Raw genomic sequence first — 17,024 nt, 5'->3', positions numbered from 1 at the left:
TCCCAGCAGCCTTCATCTCCTGCTGTTTATATGTGGAGCTCCACACCCTCCTTACATGGCTTTGCAGGCTGTCACACTGATTGCTGCTTTGCTTCAAAAGCCCCTTTGAAGCTCCCTAGGTTACTGTTTAATCCAGTTGTTGGTCATCTCTCTTGTGAACACCCTCCAGGGTTTTCCACATCCTGCTTCACACGCATACACCATTTATACTCATTCTTGTAAGGTGTTGTCCTGGCCATTGGCCAGGGGGAGAGTGTGCAAGCCCCCTCCAGTGTCCCCAGTATGAGAACACACTGACAGGTAGCTTTAGCTGCCCCAAAACTGTGACCAACAAGTGGCTATTTGCTTGACTGAGTGGCAACTTTGAAGGTTTGGGTGTATTCAGACAGATCACCACAGAGATACACACTCTCCAAGGGCAGGCCAGGTTGGACATCTTCCTGCTAGCACAGAGCAGGAGGCATCTGTGTGTCTTCCCTCCAGAAGCGGCTGCATAGCTTTCTTGTGCCAAGAGAGCAGCAAGGAAAGACTGTCTGAATTCAGCAGCCTCACGTCCCACAGGCCGGGTCTCAGAGTGTCCAGAGAAGCTTGTTGTTGCTTGACTAGTCTGAATCTCTCCTGTGAGCCAGGTCGCCTGCTGTGGCCCATGGTTCCTTCAAGGCCTGCTCAGCTCTGCACAACTTGCAAGCACGGTCATCACAGTGGGGACAACCATAATATAAATAATATTGTTATGAACAGACATGACCAGGAGTGTTCCAGTGAAAGTACTAGAAGGAAAAAATAGACAGGAAAAGGGTTCTAATAGGTAGACAGCACCCCACCTGCAGGCCACCAAGGTCCTTGAGGCTCCCCAGGACACCCTGGCCAAGAGCCAAAGGACAGTGAGTAAACCCCAGTGGCTTGCAGTGGTGACACAGGACAGAGCCACTGGCCCGAGGACATGAAGAAGAGCCACAACCAGCACGTGGTCCCCGAGCCCAGGAGACCCCAGGAGAGGTGGGGGAATCTCCAAGCAGCACCCATCCCCAGGTCCTGGCAAGGAGTTGGAGGCCAGTGGAGACCCAGGCCTCCAGAACCCAGCAGCTTTGGGTCCTGTGAGCCCTTGGGAGGGAGCCCATGACCACAAGCAAGCAACACCAGCCGCGTTTCCCTCCCCAGGGCCAAGATGTGGTTCTCCTCCATGGCCACATGGCCGCTGCAGCGCCTGCAGCCGGGGCTGCCCCCGTCCCCATCCCCCCCTTGCCGGACGGCTGTCCTGGGCAAGCGGGGGGAGGGGGAGCCCTGCTGCATCCCTCTTCTAGTCTACCCGCCCCGTCCCAGCCCCGTCCCCACGGACCCCCCTGCCGGGGGCGGCCCCATCCGCGGCCCGTCCCGCCCTGCCCCGTCCCGTCCCGCCGCCCGTGGGTGAGTCACGCCGGAGTGGGGGAATGCCGGCGCGGCGCGGAGCGGCTGAGGACGGGCAGTGCCGAGCCATGGTCCCGACGCTCGTCCTCCTCCGCCTGCTGGGGCTGCTGCTGCTCCTCGGCCACGGTGAGAACGGGCGGAGGTGTCCAGGGCTCCGGGGAAGCGGGGAGGGGTTTCCCGCTGGCGCTGGCCCCACGGAGAGGAGCGTCGCGGGTGGTTGCGCGGGGATGCTCGCGGGGCGCGGCAACAGCGGGATTGCTGACCGGAGGGGTGCTGACTTTTCAGGACGGATCGGTAGGGAAGATTTCGGCTGCTTCAGATGGGAGGCAGAGCTCCAGTGCCGAACTGCCGGTCATCACTGCCATCGCTGCCCCACGCTCCATCGCTGTCCCACGCTCCAGCACTGCCCCACTCTCCATCACTTCCTCACTCTCGATCACCACTCCACTCTCCATCACCTCTCCATGCTCCATCCGCCACCTCACACTCACTTGAGGTCAGGGGATGGCAAACGGGGCACTGAGCCCAAGCGCCTGGCTCGCCTCCTACAGCCAGAGAAGCCCCCATCTGACACTGGTCCCCACCTGATGTGCTCCTGGTGACCTCTGTCCCGTGCCATGCTGCCAGCCCACGGGGTGTGCAGCATTATGCAATTGCACCTGGATGAAACTCCTGCGAGAAGGGCGGGGGTGGGGTGGGATTTGTCATCGGCAGCCTGAGATGTGCTGGTGAGGGAACTGTGACTCAGCCAGCCGAGGGGGCGGCAGCAAAGGCTGCTGGCTCTGCTCGGGCACCATGTGTGAGGCTCCAGGCACCGCAGACAGGCACTTTGCTCCACCGCTGACCCGGCTGGCTCCTTCCTGTGCTGAGGAGCCTCTGCTTTCTGACATCAAAAAACAAGGGTTGAGAAGGTGACAAGCTCAAAACAGCTGAATTTTGAATTTTCCCCCTTTGACTTTTCCAGGTGTCTCTAGTGGGCCAGAAGAGGAGCTGGCCCATGTCGAGCAGTATGAGATGGTGATGCCACGCAGGGTGCTGGAGTCCCGGGGGAAGAAAAACCTCTCTGCATCACCTGTGAGTAGTGTTGCCTCCCAAATTCCATCTCTGCACAGCCACCCTCACTGCCTCTCAGGGTGTCCAGCAAGTTTTTTGTTAGCAGAGGCCAGAGCTCAGAGCTGGACCTCTTTAGTCTGCACTGGTTGAATGATACAGCATGTTGTGTCCACCCCAGAGGATGGAGGTATTTGATCACAACAGCTTTTCTGGATGGTTTTAGGTCAAAATAGGGGCTGATAGCAGGAAGGAGTTTCAGGGAGGGCGATGTTTAGTGCTTTCTTTGGAGATGTTATGTAGTGTGGCTGCCCCTTGCAGTATTTCACTGATCTTGTGACATCTGGTCTTTACCTAAGTATTAGGAGTTTGCATATTTTTGCTGAGCTTTAAGCACTTTTCTTGCTGTGTTTACTAAAGTTCTTTTTTTTTTTTTTTTTTTTTATTTTCATCCTTTGGAGCTGGGAAATAAGAATCAGAAAGTTTCAGAAACCCACATGAAAGAAACTCAGAGTTATTATTATTATTATTATTATTCAGAAACCTTGTAATCTGAGGGAGGGAATGGGGTTTGACTCAGGAGTTTTGAGTGCTCAGGGCAGGCATTCACGTGATGATGGCCTTGAACTCAGAGAGGCTTTCTACATGACCTTGAAAGAAGTGAAGATCAGCCAAACACATAGATTTGTGTTTTAGGAGTGAAAAGCACCAGTTTCAGCACCCGAGGAGATGGAGGGGTTGAGGACATTTGTTTCCTAGTAAACTCTTCATACAGCATGTTCATCTGTGATTCAAACCCTTTTTGATAAAATAGCCTCAAAAGCACTCCCTGAAAGCATCTGTTTTCTCTGCTCTAGAAACCTAAACTTGTCCATGAGAAAAACGTTGCTATTTAAAGACACCATCTGTGCCACTGGGCATCTTTGCCCCTCTCTTTGCATCTCTCTGCTCCCCCACAAGAAAGGGTCCTGGAGGAGGAGTATGAAGGGCTTTGAGGAACTTGGGCTGGACAAGTCCTCCTGGATGATGGCAGCCAAGCCTCATGCTTTTCAAGATGCAATGGCATCCTCTGATATGTGGCTTGGTGTGTTGTGGGGAATCTTTATCATATATTTTTTTTCTTTTCCTCACCCTGTGGTTGCCTCCAAGAGACTGCCGCTCCTCTCCCATCTGAATTGCTTTTCTGCAATTTCTTAAAGCCTCCAGCACTGCCAACAATAACAAAGCACCACTTTTTCTGTGGGTTCTGGACAGATGTCATATGGGAGACATTGTTCATGAGAGAAGCATTTGCCAGGGACGTGTGAGTGCATTTTGTGGCCGGCAGCCAATTGCTGCCAGCGGCAATGCAAGCTCGAAAGACAGGCAGCAGCAGGAGCTGAGGGTGACTGAGGGCAGGAAAACCCCTCTACCTGACCAGGCTCCGTGATGACTATAGGTCACCATCCACCCAGGCAGAAGCCAGACACCTCATCCAGGAGGAATGTGAGCCCTCACTTTCCAGTTTGCTTGAGTCTCCACCCCAGGATCCATAAGAGCTGAGGATGCACCTTGGGGCACTGTCTCCTTGCTGCAGTGGTGGCTGAGGAGGTCTCAGGTCCCACAACCCTTGCTGTCTCTCCCAGCAGCCCAGGGGAGCTGGGATCTCTAGAGGTTTCTGTCCGAGCCTCCAAGGGTGGGGGATCACATGGTATCTTTGCCCAGTGGAAAACCAATCTTCCTGTAAAGGTGGAGCAGCCCTGCTCTCTGGGGATGTACAGCATCTCCTTGGGGGCTCTGGGTCTTGGCCACACTAACCTGGTCCTAGGGACCGTAGGGCGTGCTTGAGACACCTTTGGGTCCCTTCCACCAGCACTATGGTGATTCTGAGGGGGGGAGGGAAGGGGATGGAGGAATCCAACACAACGAGACTGAACTTTACCATCAGTAGCAGACAAGAATCAAAATCAGGTTATTTTCTATTCATCATATTCATGTTAGATCAGGCAGAGATAGGGAAGACTCTGCTGATGAAAGCAGTTGGGCACCAGGGATCTTTGTGGTTTGGCCTGTGAGTAAGTTCTGAACTCAGTCCCAGAAAAGGAGCTCTTGTGACTGATGAGCAGGAAACTTCAGTTTCTGGTGTGGCCATCTGCAGCCATGTGTCAGACATGGGAAACCAGCCATTGCTGACTCAGCTTCATTGCTGGTGACCTGCTTGTTATCTCAGGATGTGATGGGGATTCACATTATTGCCTACATGCTTTCTTTTTGTCTGATTTCCTGTGTCTTTGCTGGATGCCTTCAGGGTGAGCTTGCACATGGCCAGTGAGGAGCAAGTCTCCCCATCCCACAGTTGCCTTCCAGCAGGAAGGATGTGCGCGATCAGAGCCATCCTTTCTGCAGTTTGTGTTGACTTGTGCCATCATCTTGTTTCTTGCAGAGCACCTACCTGGACCATGTCCTCTACAGCATCCAAGCTGAAGGCAGGGACTACCTTCTGCACCTAGAGAAGAACAGGTGAGTGTGGGTGGGCAGGCCCTGGGCAGGCTCACTTACCACCTTGCTGCACGTCACTTCTCAGGGGCCTGACATCACAGCTCTGGCCACCAAAGCCATCAGCCCAGACCCACATTGGGAAAATAAATCCATGCTGGGAGCTCTTGGAAGTGTGGAATGTGCTGTGGGTCAGGAGGGTCTGATTTGTCTTGAGAGGTCTGGAGCGACATGGAACCCTCCTGCCTTGCTTTCTAGCCATGCTCTCCCCAAAGCTGATGTTTCTCCTGATGCTGCTCCCTTTCCTGATCTACAGGGAGCTACTGGGACAGCATTACACTGAAACACACTACTTGGCTGATGGCACAGAGATCACAGAGAAGCCAGATGTCCAGGTACGGGTCTGGAGTAACAGCAGCCTCCTGGAAGAGGAGTTTTTAAGCCACCACCAATGACACGGAGGCCTCATCATGCTTCCTGGAGGGCTGAGATGCCTCCAGGGCTGAGCTGAGACCCACTCCAAGCCCATGCCATGAGCTGGGACCCAATCCAAGCCCCCTGCCATGAGCTGGGACCGACTCCAAGCCCCTGCCATGGGCAGGGACAGCTTTCACTAGATCAGGTTGCCCAAAGCCCCATCCACCCTGACTTTGAACAGTTCCAACAGTCAAGCTTCTCCAGTCAGCTTGTTCTGGTGTCTCACACCCTCATTGTAAAACTATTCTTTTGTATATCTATATGTGATCTAAATCTAACCTCTTCTAGTTTAAAACCATTTCACCTTGTCATAGCACTACAGGCATATGTAAAAAGTATACCCACCCCACCCTACCCCAGTTTTTCTGCAGTCCCCTTTAGGCACTGGAAGGATGCTAAAAGGTCTCCCTAAAGCCTTCTCTAGACTGAACAACCCCAGCTCCCTCAGCCTGTCTTCATAGGAGAGATGTTCCAGCCCCTTGCTCATCCTTGTGCCTTGTCAAATTCCCTCTGGGTGACATCCCTTCCCAGTAGCATATCAACCACACCACTCAGCTTGGTGTCATCCACAGACTTGCTGAGTACTTGCTGTACTCAATCCCATTGTCCACATCACTGATTAAGATATTAAATAGTATTGGTCCGGCATGGACCCTTGAGGGACACCACTTGCTACTGGTCTCCATTTAGACATTGAGCCATTGACTGCAACTCTATGGATGTGGCCCTCCAGACAATTCCTTATCCACCAAATAGTCCATCCATCAAGTCCGTGTCTCCAATGTAGAGCCAAGAGTGTTTCCATATCAAAGGCCATACTGAAGTCCAGGTAGATGACATCAGTTGGTCTTCCCTTGTCCACTGATGTAATCACTCTATTGCAGAAGGCCAGATTGGTCAGACACAGTGTTATGCACCTCTTTTCTGGGTTTCAGGATCACTGCTTTTATCAAGGCCATGTTGTGGGGTACACAGACTCCGCAGCAAGCATCAGCATCTGTGGCGGGCTCAGGTAGGACCTGTGGCTTCCCCGGGGAACAGTTTGGGCAGGGGCAGTAGGGAAGAAAAGGGAAAACAAAAGACATTATTTCCCTGCTTGCTGGGTGTGCATGGTTCTGTGGCTCATTACCTAGCAGGGAAAAGAGCTGCAAAGTTTTACAGTGTCACTTCTGGGGGAGTGATTCATGGCACTGAGTACAAGTGGAAAGCTGAGCAGGACAGGAGGTCAGGGCAGGCAGCACTTTCTCAGTCTGCGAATGGGACCAGAGCTACCCACTCCACTACACTAAACACACTCTCCCCTAGCTTCTGGTAGAGCTGCTGCTCCTTCCTCAAAAATCTGCTTTGGCTCTACCTTCATATATTAGCTGAAAGTGCCCTTGCAGAGGAACCTGAACCCCCAGCTCCATGTGGGGTTGCTCAGTTTGCCATGCAAGATTTGCATTCTGCTATTCTTAAAAAAGCTCAGCTGACAGCCAGAAATTACAAGAGAATAATTCTAGTAGCTGGGGAGGAAGTCTTGCAGGGATATGTGTGAGAAGGACAAGTTGTCTCTGCAGCAGTGGAGGTCCTCAGCAACTGTGTTAGTAGGATGAACAAATGCTGGGTTGCAGGACAACTGCCTGCTGCAGCTCTGTGGCAGCTGGTTCCTTGTTTTGAGAGCAGTTGCTGTGTCTGCAGGCTCAGCACAGCTTGTGCATACATGGGACATGTAATATGTTTGTGTAGCAGGAGGACAAGATGTTCACAGGTAGGACAAGCAGCATAACAATACACAGAGCGCATGGGATAGTGCAGGCGCAGAAAGATGAGACAAAGTTGCAGGGAAGAGGCACAAAGTCCCTGGCTTTTCCTCTGCACGGTGGCTAGGGATTAATGTATGGACCAAGAGCTGCTTAGGGCTTTTTGCTGTTTGGTGTCCTGCACATGGCCAGGAGGACCTGACTGCCACGGCCTGCGAATGGCCCATAACTCATCCCAACTACCTAGGGGAGCCACAGAAGAGTGGGTTAAGTGGTGGGTGCTTTTCTGTATGTCTGTGTGTTGTATCACAGGTGCTCACAGGGCTGGTGTGGGGTCTGTCCATCCTGCACAGTGTCTGTGAGGCTGCTGGCATGACACTGCCCCAGCCTGATGCCTGCCCTCTCTTGGCAGTGGCTTTTTCCAAGTGAATGAGACCACCTTCCTGCTGAAGCCTCTGGAGGAGGACAAGGCCGGCTGGCATGCGGTGTACAGAGCTGCCCACCTCAGGACAAAGCGCGGCATGTGCCGAGAGGCCGGTGACACCCTGGAGTATGACCACGACCCTAAAGTTGCTGCACCCATGAAGCTCTATCACTGGGTTAAGGATCACATTGCTTCTCCTTGCCATAGCTGAGTTTTTGAGAGTCTAGCCCAGTGAAGCCCAGGAGAGAGCTGGGCCATGCTGCACTGCATGGAGATGCTTCCCTCCCCTTGCCCGGCACAGTCCCACACAGGGTGTCGCAGAGCCTCTCTCCTGCCTTACAGCAGTAGCAGGCTGGAGCTTTTCCTTGTGTGTTGGAAGATGTCTGAAACACCTGGGCAAAATAACATCAGAAAGCAAAGTTAGAAGAGCCACTGGTATTGCATAGCACTGGAAGATGCCTGAGGTTCCAACAAATCCCTCAGGAAGGTCAGCAACAGGGCTCAGCATACCAGACAGCTGTGCCTTTATCTGCACTCACTTTTGTCTTCCCTTCCAGAAATCAGCCCAGTTACACAAAGGGCCCCGATACGTGGAGCTTGTCCTGGTTGTGGACAATGAAGAGGTAAGGGAGGGTGAGTCTGTGCTTTCACTCTTACATGGCTGCTGGGAACTGGAAGCCAACTTGGAAATCTCTCTGTGTCCTTCCCCTAGTTCAGAAAATACAAGGACTTGCGCAGGGTGCAGAACCGCATGAAGGAAATTGTGAACCATGTTGACAAGGTGAGTCCCAGGGTGCCAACTTACCTTCCCTACTCATGCAGTGCTAGCACAGGCCCCAGTCACCCCAGTCAAAGCCAGGAGAGATCTGTGGTAGAGCTGGAGCCAACCTCACACCGTTGGATAGGTGACCAGAGCGTGACCAACTCTGCTGGCCAGTGGGGTGCGCAAAGTAGGCATTGAGGCTTGGTTCTACCTGGAGTCCTCAGGAGCATGTGAAGGCTGCCTGTGAGCTCTCTTTTAGGTACCTCACATGAGGGGACAGCAAGGAATTTCTTCTGGGAGAATGTCCTACAGATGCCCTCAAGAGAAGAGAGGACCTCTCTATATAGTTTAGCCCAGCTCGTGCTATTTTGTGGGGGAGACTTGAGGTGCTAGACCTCATATAGTATTGCTAGGGGTGGCCAGGCTGGGCAACAAGTTCCCAGGGGAGGTGAGACTGTTCCTCTGCTGTATGGCTAAGGTACCAGCACTCCCTCCAACCTGTATTCCTTTGCAGCTTTACCAGCCTCTGGGCCTGCGTGTGGCCTTGATTGGCTTGGAGGTGTGGAGCAACAGGGACAAAATCACCATCAGTCGCAATGCAGAGGTAACACTGGAGAATTTCCTCCGTTGGCGGGAGATGGATCTGCTGAAGAGGAAGCAGCACGACAATGCCCAGCTGATCACGTAAGCAAGCTGGATGGGTGCTTCCCAGCTGGCACAGAGATTCCATGCCCATGGTCACTTTTCCTTCCCACAGTGGTGTAGACTTCCATGACACGACCGTAGGGCTGGCAAAGAAGCTTGCGATGTGCACCAGGGACTCAGGCGGTGTCAATCAGGTGGGTCCCACTGCCTAGGCACATGCCACAAGGGCGGCAGCGGAGGTCTCTGAGGTACCTGAGCAATAAAAAGCATCCCAGAGTTGCTCTATGGACACGGGGCCTCTCACACCACCTGTCACATGGTTGGGACTTGACTTGCAGTTGGTTATCGTGTCTATGCTTCTCGTCCATCCATTCCTCCCCATGGATGACATCCTTTGCTGGAACATGAGCAGTCAACTGTGTGACACGCAAAGCAGCATTTCAAGGTAGCTGCTCTATCTATGCTGACTTATGCCCACCAGAGCCAGTCTGGAGTTCTTCAGAGGCTGTGAGACCAGGCTCAGCTTTTGTCTTCAGTTACCTCAGTGTAGAGAAGAGAAGGCTCTGGGGAGACCTTGTAGCAGCCTTCCAGTACCTATAGGGGTACTACAGGGAAGCTGTGGAGGGACTTTTTTTCAGGGAGTGTGGTAATAGAAAAAGAGGTAATGGTTTTAATCTAAAAGATGGTAGATTTAGATGAGGTATTAGGAAGAAATTCTTTACTCAGAGGGTGGTGAGACACTGGAACAGGCTGCCTAGAGAAACAGTGGATGCTCCATCCCTGTTTGTAGTCCTGTATCTAGTGGAGTCCCTCAAGGGTCGGTCCTGGGACCAGTGTTGTTAAATATATTATTTGATTACTTGGGTGAGGGAACGGAGTGTGCAGGCAGCAAGTTTGCTGATGACACTAAACTGGGAGGAGTGGCTGACATGCCAGAAGGCTGTGCTGCCATCCAGCGTCCTGCTGGATGAATTGGGCGGGGAGAAACTTAATGGAATATAACGAGGGCAAGTGTAGAGTCCTGGATCAAGAAAAACCCCAGATGCCAGTGTAAGTTGGGGACTGCCCTGCTGGAGAGCACTGAAGGGGAGAGGGACCTGGGGGTCCTGGTGGACAGCTGGATGACCATGAGCCAGCACTGTGCCCTTGTGGCCAAGAAGGCTGATGGCTTCCTGGGGTGTATCAGAAGGGGTGTGGTTAGTAGGTCGAGAGAGGTTCCCCTCCCCCTCTACTCTGCCCTGGTGAGAGCACATCTAGAATATTGCATCCAGTTCTGGGCCCCTCAGTTCAAGAAGGACAGGGAACTGTTTGAGAGAGTCCAGCACAGAGCCACAAGGTTGATTAAGGGAGTGGAGCATCTTCCTTACGAGGAAAGGCTGAGGGAGCTGGGTCTCTTTAGCTTGGAGAAGAGGAGACTGAGGGGTGATCTTATTAACGTTTATATTTATAAATATGTAAAAGGGGAGTGTCAGGAGGATGGAGTCAGGCTCTTCTTGGTGACACCCAATGATAGGACAAGGGGCAATGAATGCAAGCTGGAACACAGGAGGTTCTGCTTAAATATGAGATGAAACTTTTTTACAGTGAGGGTGACAGCACTGGAACAAGCTGCCCAGGAGGGTTGTGGAGTCTCCTCTGGAGACTTTCAAAACCCGCCTGGATGCATTCCTGTGTGACCTAATCTGGGTGTTCCTGCTCCAGCAGGGGGACTGGACTAGATGATCTTTCAAAGTCCCTTTCAATCCCAATTCTGTGATTCTCTGATTCTGTGACCACATTTCACTTCTTGTTCCATAGGACCACAGCATGGATCCTATTGGTGCTGCATCCACCATGGCTCATGAGATGGGACACAACCTAGGGATGTCGCATGATGAAGATATTGCTGGCTGCCACTGTCCTGTCATCAAAGATCAAGGAGGATGTGTTATGGCAGCAAAGATCAGGTGAGTGGAGAAAATGTGAAGAAAGAGTGAAGAGTAGCCCAGGGCAGCAGATATTTCTAGATGTCCCGATGAGAGCTGGAGTGAAGCCTGGGATACTGCCAGGTCTGGGAGAACATTCTCCACTTTGTTAACTGACCTTTGCTGGGTGAGAAAGCCTGCAGGTGCTCCGCCATGCTCACTACTGCCTTGTTTTGTGCCCCTTCAGCCTGACTTATCCCAAGCTCTTCAGCAGCTGCAGTGAGCAGGACATGTGGCAGTTCCTCAAGGACCCCAGGACCAGCTGCTTGCTGAATGTCCCCCGGGCAGATGAGCTGTACGGGGAGCCAGTGTGTGGGAACCGTTTTGTAGAGCGGGGAGAGCAGTGCGACTGCGGCAGGCCAGAGGTACAGCCTGGGCGCTCAGGAAGGAATGGGGTGGCTGGGACCTGAAACCCCTTCATTCAGAGTTGGAGAGGGTTGTGCAAGCTTCCTCCCTGCCTTTGGGCTTTGCAAGACCTCCTGACTCATCTTTCCTGTGCTCCTTACGTTCATGCCAAAAAATAGCTTGGGGAAGGTATTTGTTAACTTAGATGTGTGCCCCCCAGCCCTCATGTATCTGGCTGTGGTTTTAGCAGGAGCATTCCTAGGAAATGTATTCCTAGGGCATGTCCTCAGGAGAGATAGCCTAAGAAAGGGGACATCAGAGCACATTGTCCTCGCAAGAGGTGTGTTCAGCTCTTCCTCATCCCAGTGTAACACAGTGGGAAGTTTTGTGACAAACTGCCAGGGGATATCTCCTGTACTGGGACCTGTGGGGAGGAACCCATTGCCTTCCTCATGCAGTGAGCACAGAGATCCTCTGTGTCATTCTTGGAGATTTGCAAAGGGTGTTACCTTTCCAGGGGCCCAGGTCATGTCTGTTTTCCTCCAAACTACACATCTTATGAAAAATCTTTTGTAGTCTTCTGGTTTTATGGTGGTAATGGGAGTAAAGATGCTGCAGAAACAGTTCAGACCCACAGTGCAGCTCCCCAGTCAGGCAGTGCTGAGTTTTGGACTGGGATGTTGCTGTGCTTTTGCCCCATGGTTCAACATGGAGCCATTTTATGCCTATGACTATTACACTGCCCTAGTAACTTGGCAGCCCCCCAAAAAGAAGGAAAGAGTCTTTCAAGGGGCATTTGAGAGAGTTTCAGCCCCTTTTGCTGCTCTCTCTGCAATATGGGTTTGTGGCAATGGTGGAGAAAATCTCTTGGGAGCTTGCAGCTAAAGCAAAGCTGAGACTTGTCAGTCCTGTGGTAATGGGAGGCCCCATGCAGCCTTGGTCCTTGGTCCCACCAACACAGGTCCCATGCAGCTTCTCCTCCTCCAGCCACTTTGGACTCTGCTGTCTCAAAACCAAGCCATTTTTGGCTGTGTCTCACAGGAGTGCTTTGATCGCTGCTGCAACGCCACCACTTGCCAGCTGAGAGAGGAGGCCAAGTGCGCACAAGGTGACTGCTGCCAGGACTGCAAGGTACTGTGCAGGGATGGAGACCTGGTGGAGGCCTAGTGTTTGGCTAGGGCATCATGCCCACTCTCCCCTACCCCCCACTCCAACTCCTCAGGAGCTTTGTGGCAGAGGCAATATATGCCTATGTCCGCCAAAGGGTCTGGAGGACCTCTGCCGCTGCCCAACGTAAGAAATGCCTTGATACAAAGGAACAGGACAGTAATTAGACCCTGGGGCAAGCCCAAACTAAAAACAAAACACAAGGTGCTGCATGGGGGGAAGTACTTAAGTACAGGAACAACTGGTCTGGTGGTATGTCCCCTTCCTGTGCAGTAGCTCAGTCAAAAGCCACCTTTGTGCCATCTTTGGCACAGATCTGTCTATGGCACAAGCCACTGTGTCTGGATCTCCCTTTCTGGGGGTCAAGAAAGATGCTTTGCAGACCTAGGTGCTGACAGGCACTGGCCTGGATCAGGGCAATGGGATGTGGTGCCCATGTGGCTCCTGATGCCCTTCTTTCTGTACAGGTGAAGGCTGCTGGCACAATGTGCCGGGCCAGCAAGAATGACTGTGACCTTCCTGAGCACTGCACCGGCCTCAGCTCCGAGTGCCCAGAGGATGTCTTCCAGGAAAACGGCATCCCCTGCCAGAGTGGCAATGGATACTGCTACAACGGGGCCTGCCCCTCACATGCTGAGCAGTGCCGTGTGCTCTGGGGCGCAGGTAGCATTCCCCCTTTCCCCCCAACTTGGGAGATGGCTGGTGGTGGGGCAGGCAGTTCTTAGTGTTGGGGATGGCCAGTGGTAGCTGCCCTCATGTTGCTGCCAGCTGCTGTTGGCTTGTTGAAGGCTCTGGCTTCATGTGATCCTTCTGCTCTGTGCCTCCCGCAGCAGCCCGAGTAGCTCCTGATGAATGCTTTAATCAGAACAGCAGGCAAGACCTCAAACTCCACTGCCTGACAGAGTCTGGGAAGAAGCCCTGCAGCCCCAAGTAAGGAGCAGGGAGCCTATTTTCAGCTCTGACCCTGGGGACCAAGCAAGGTTCCTCAGGGCTCACAGCTGCTCTGCTGACAGGGATGTGAAGTGCGGCACACTGCTGTGTGTGAGTGACAACACCAGCCCTGTCCTTGGCAGTGGCTTCTTCACCCTCTCCTTTGGCCAATTCAAGTGCAAAGCAGCCCTCGACAGCAACGATGGCAATGAGATGGTGGGTAACCTCAGGCTGGTGCCCACTGGAACCAAGTGTGGGGAGGAGATGGTGAGTGCCTGGGGGATATGCTGGGGCAGTGGGAGGTGACTCCCAGCCATGAGGCTGTGCTCAGAGCCTCCCACACAACCCCAGGTCTGCTATGCTGGGCGCTGCCAGAACCTTCTGATCTATGGCAAGAAGAACTGCTCAGCAAAGTGTAACAGCCACGGGGTAGGTTGTGCTTTCATGCTCCCTGTGGTTGCAGCTAGCAGGGCTCTCCATCTCCAAGCAGCTTGGGTGGTAGGCCCTGCCGTTCTCTTTGCCTCCTTGCCTCTCTGACCTCCCTGGTTTCAGGTGTGCAATCACAAGCGGGAGTGCCACTGTGAGCCAGGGTGGGCACCACCATACTGCCAGCACAAGGTTTTGGAGCTCACACCAGGTATGGCACCTTGTGCACGCAGCCAGCATCATCTCTCTCAGCTTTGTGCTTGTGCCAGGGTGGGAGTGTGGGATGAGGTCAGTGTCTTGCCACCATGCTGGCTGGCCACCCCTCTGTCCCCATGGGGCATTCCTGGCATTGGGGTGCCTGTCTCAGTGCCAAATGTGTCTCTGCAGGGGGCAGTAGCATGATCCTGGCTGCTGTGCTCTCTGTGCTGGCACTCTCCAGCATCCTGCTAGGCGGAGGTGTTGTCCTGCTCAGAGGCAGAGGGATGAGGTACTTCCAGAAGGGGTAAGAAGGCCTGCAGCAGGGTTAACCTATGAACACACAGGCCGAGCTCAGGACAAGCTCAGGGCTGGGGGGCCGCAGCAGCCCTTGTTGCCTGTTGGTCCTTTGCCTCACAGGACCTCCAGCAGAACCACCGCTGGCCTCACCAACCCGGTCTTTCAGGAGGGGAGCCGGCTGCAGCCCCCCAGCAGCCAGCTGTCCCACCATGACATCAGCAGCCCCAATCTGCTCAGCACCACAGCGGCCCCACGCAGCACCCGGCCCCTCGTGCCCAGCTGCCCGGTCCCGCAGGTAGGAGTGCAGCATGAAGCCCTGGGGTGGGAGCTGCAGTGAACCTGGGCTCCAGGTCATCCACATCCCTCTGCTGGGTGTGATGTCCCTGCCTGGTGGACAGCACCATCCCCACTCCTTGGGGCAGCTGTTCCTCTGTGCTGAAGTCTGGCTGCTGTCCCTCACATAGGTCCCTTCCCGGCACCCAGAAGGACTCAAGTCTCTCCTCTCCTGTCCCCAGGAGAGGCCAAAGCCACCCAGGAAGCCTCTGCCAGCCCTAAAGAGCAAGGAGGTAGGTGCCCCCAGTACAGCACAGATGCTGGGATGAAGTTGGGGCTGGTGCCTGGGGAGCAGGGCAGCACAGGCTCACCTACAGGAAGTCCAACTCACCTTCGCCTCTTGCCCCTCTGCCCAGCTCTGCGGTGTGGTAGCAGGAGCACCGTCACCATCACCACCAGTGCCTCCCACTAAGCCTCTGACCCTCTCGTCTCAGCCGTGCACATCCCTGGTCCTGCCCCAGGTGAGCTGTGCCCAGTGCCCCCCAATACCCAGTGTCACTTCTGTCCCCTACCAGTAGCAAGAGGCCCCATGGGGACCTTGCTGCCCCCCTCCCCCCAACACACCCTCGTTGTTGCAGCTGGACATCCCCCCTAAGGCGGCCCTGAAGCCGACAGCAGCCAGGTGACCTGGGACGTGTCCGTCACTGTGGCAGAGGAGGTGTGGGTGCTGGCACTTTGGCAGGATGGCTGAGGGCCGCTGCGTCTTGTGTCACCGGTACTTGAATCGCTTGCTGGACCTCCTCAGACAGCATCTATGTTTACAGATATTTGAGTTGTGCCTTAACAGACTTTGTAGCTTTATGAATTGCACAGACAGCCTTGAGCTGGGGGCTCAGTGTCAGAGGGAGATCAGCAGCAGGGACAATGCTGACACCACTGTCCCTCCAGGACACTCCTCCCCCCCAAACAATGCCCGTTTTTCTTCCCCAAGCCTCTCTTGGTGCCACTGATGGGACAGCTCTGATTTGGAGGCCAGCCTGGCTTGTTACAGGCTGTTCTGTGCTCTGGGTGCTGCTGCCTTCTCCCTACACGTAGTGAATGTGTCCTGTTCCTCACATCCAATCCCTGTTGAGGCCACAGTAAGGAGCTCCTGGCCCTAAGCACACTGGGGTGGCACAATAGGGATGCTGTGTAGACCTGACACTACAGCCAGGGCCAGATGCACCACACATCTTGCCAGGGGTTCTGACAGGTCTGAGCTAGGCTTGACTTCACTGTGGTGTCCCTCCCCACCAGGTTTTTAGCTCTGAAATTACCACTCAAGTTACTGATCTCTTGAAATGAGATTTCCCATGTGCATTTTTACTGTGGCCATTAATTTGATTACACTATCAATTTGAGCCAGTTGTTGTGAAATTGATCCTCCCCATTTTTTTACATGATTTAGGTTGAAGACTTTTATACAAATAAAGACTGAAGATGATGGCTTGGTGTGTCACATCATAGGTTTGGGGCAGGAGGGGGAACGTATGATGCACCACATTGAACCAGAGCCATGTGAGGACAGCTCTGGGCTGCAGGGCTTGGTGCTAGTTGTGCTTGGCAAGGTGTGGATGGTGGGCAAGCTGGAGCTGAATTGCATCCTGTGCCAGAGGTGCAGGGACCAAGTACTTTCTCCCAGTTGCAGGCAGTTAGAACAGCACAGCGGTCAAAAGAGAAGTCCATGGGTTCCTTACATCTCTGCCCAAGGACCCTGCCCCTGGGCAAGGTCCCATGCTAAATCCATGTGAATCACATGGCTGCAGCATGCGTGGCACCCAGCTCCCTCCCCAGGCTCTAGGGGTGGAGGGTAGAGACAGAACAAGCTGTAAATACCATGTTCACTGCGCAGTTTCACCATCCTGTGGTTCTCTTTGAGCTTGGCAAAGCTTGGGATGCTTGAGGGGCTTCCAGTGTTGCAGTCAACAGGAGACGCACTAGAAGCAGCATTACTGCTGTGTGAGCAGCAAAAAGTGACACCAGCTCTAAGACACACAAAGCCACCAAAGAAATGGTAACAAAATAGTTTTATTGTTTTTATATAAAAACAAACAAACAAAAACCAAAACACAACACTGTGCATGTAAACTTGAACATATGTATAGTGCTTTTTATAAACAAGGTGCTGATCCAGGAGCAAGCCCCTCTAGTCACAAGAGCATGCAGGCCCTTCTAAACAGAGAGAAAAAACAGTTCAAAGCCATGTTTCCCACTACATCCACATTCTCATTCAGCCCTCCCAGCTGATCGAGAAGCAAAGCCCATCCCAGGTGTCAAGGTCACGGTCATTCAGCTGCCAGCCATGGCACCTCACCCTTTGCACATCCACTCAGGCTTCTCCATCAAGTGGGGTTGGAGACTTTTGTGCAAGGCACTGAGCATCATACAGACATTGCTGCAGG

The 17,024-nt window shown here is 53.4% G+C and overlaps 1 protein-coding gene across 8 annotated transcripts; it reads left to right on the top strand.

Annotated features, from left to right (window-relative positions):
- Positions 1–1,332: 1,332 nt before the first annotated feature.
- On the top strand, positions 1,333–16,762 carry ADAM8 (ADAM metallopeptidase domain 8). Of its 8 annotated transcripts, XM_035329953.1 has the most exons (23): positions 1,334–1,533; positions 2,372–2,481; positions 4,880–4,956; positions 5,249–5,327; positions 6,345–6,421; positions 7,564–7,750; positions 8,133–8,198; positions 8,288–8,356; positions 8,853–9,022; positions 9,096–9,177; positions 10,781–10,929; positions 11,135–11,312; positions 12,334–12,423; positions 12,927–13,122; positions 13,290–13,389; positions 13,473–13,656; positions 13,741–13,818; positions 13,942–14,026; positions 14,203–14,317; positions 14,416–14,605; positions 14,775–14,876; positions 15,000–15,104; positions 15,222–16,762. In XM_035329953.1, the coding sequence occupies exons 1-23, from the start codon at positions 1,431–1,433 to the stop codon at positions 15,267–15,269; spliced, it is 2,640 nt and encodes an 879-aa protein (XP_035185844.1). In that variant the 5' UTR covers positions 1,334–1,430; the 3' UTR covers positions 15,270–16,762. The 8 variants fall into 8 exon arrangements, 7 of the variants coding, with proteins under 7 accessions (XP_035185847.1, XP_035185844.1, XP_035185845.1 ...); XM_035329956.1 differs by having other exon boundaries at positions 1,333–1,533; positions 7,564–7,720; positions 15,000–16,762; XM_035329954.1 differs by having other exon boundaries at positions 14,431–14,605; positions 15,000–16,762.
- The last annotated feature ends 262 nt before the right edge of the window (positions 16,763–17,024 follow it).

Source organism: Oxyura jamaicensis, chromosome 6 (genome assembly GCF_011077185.1).
Source record: "Oxyura jamaicensis isolate SHBP4307 breed ruddy duck chromosome 6, BPBGC_Ojam_1.0, whole genome shotgun sequence".
In the NCBI taxonomy this organism is placed as follows: Eukaryota; Metazoa; Chordata; class Aves; order Anseriformes; family Anatidae; genus Oxyura; species Oxyura jamaicensis.
This window is presented reverse-complemented; position numbering and strand designations above follow the sequence as displayed.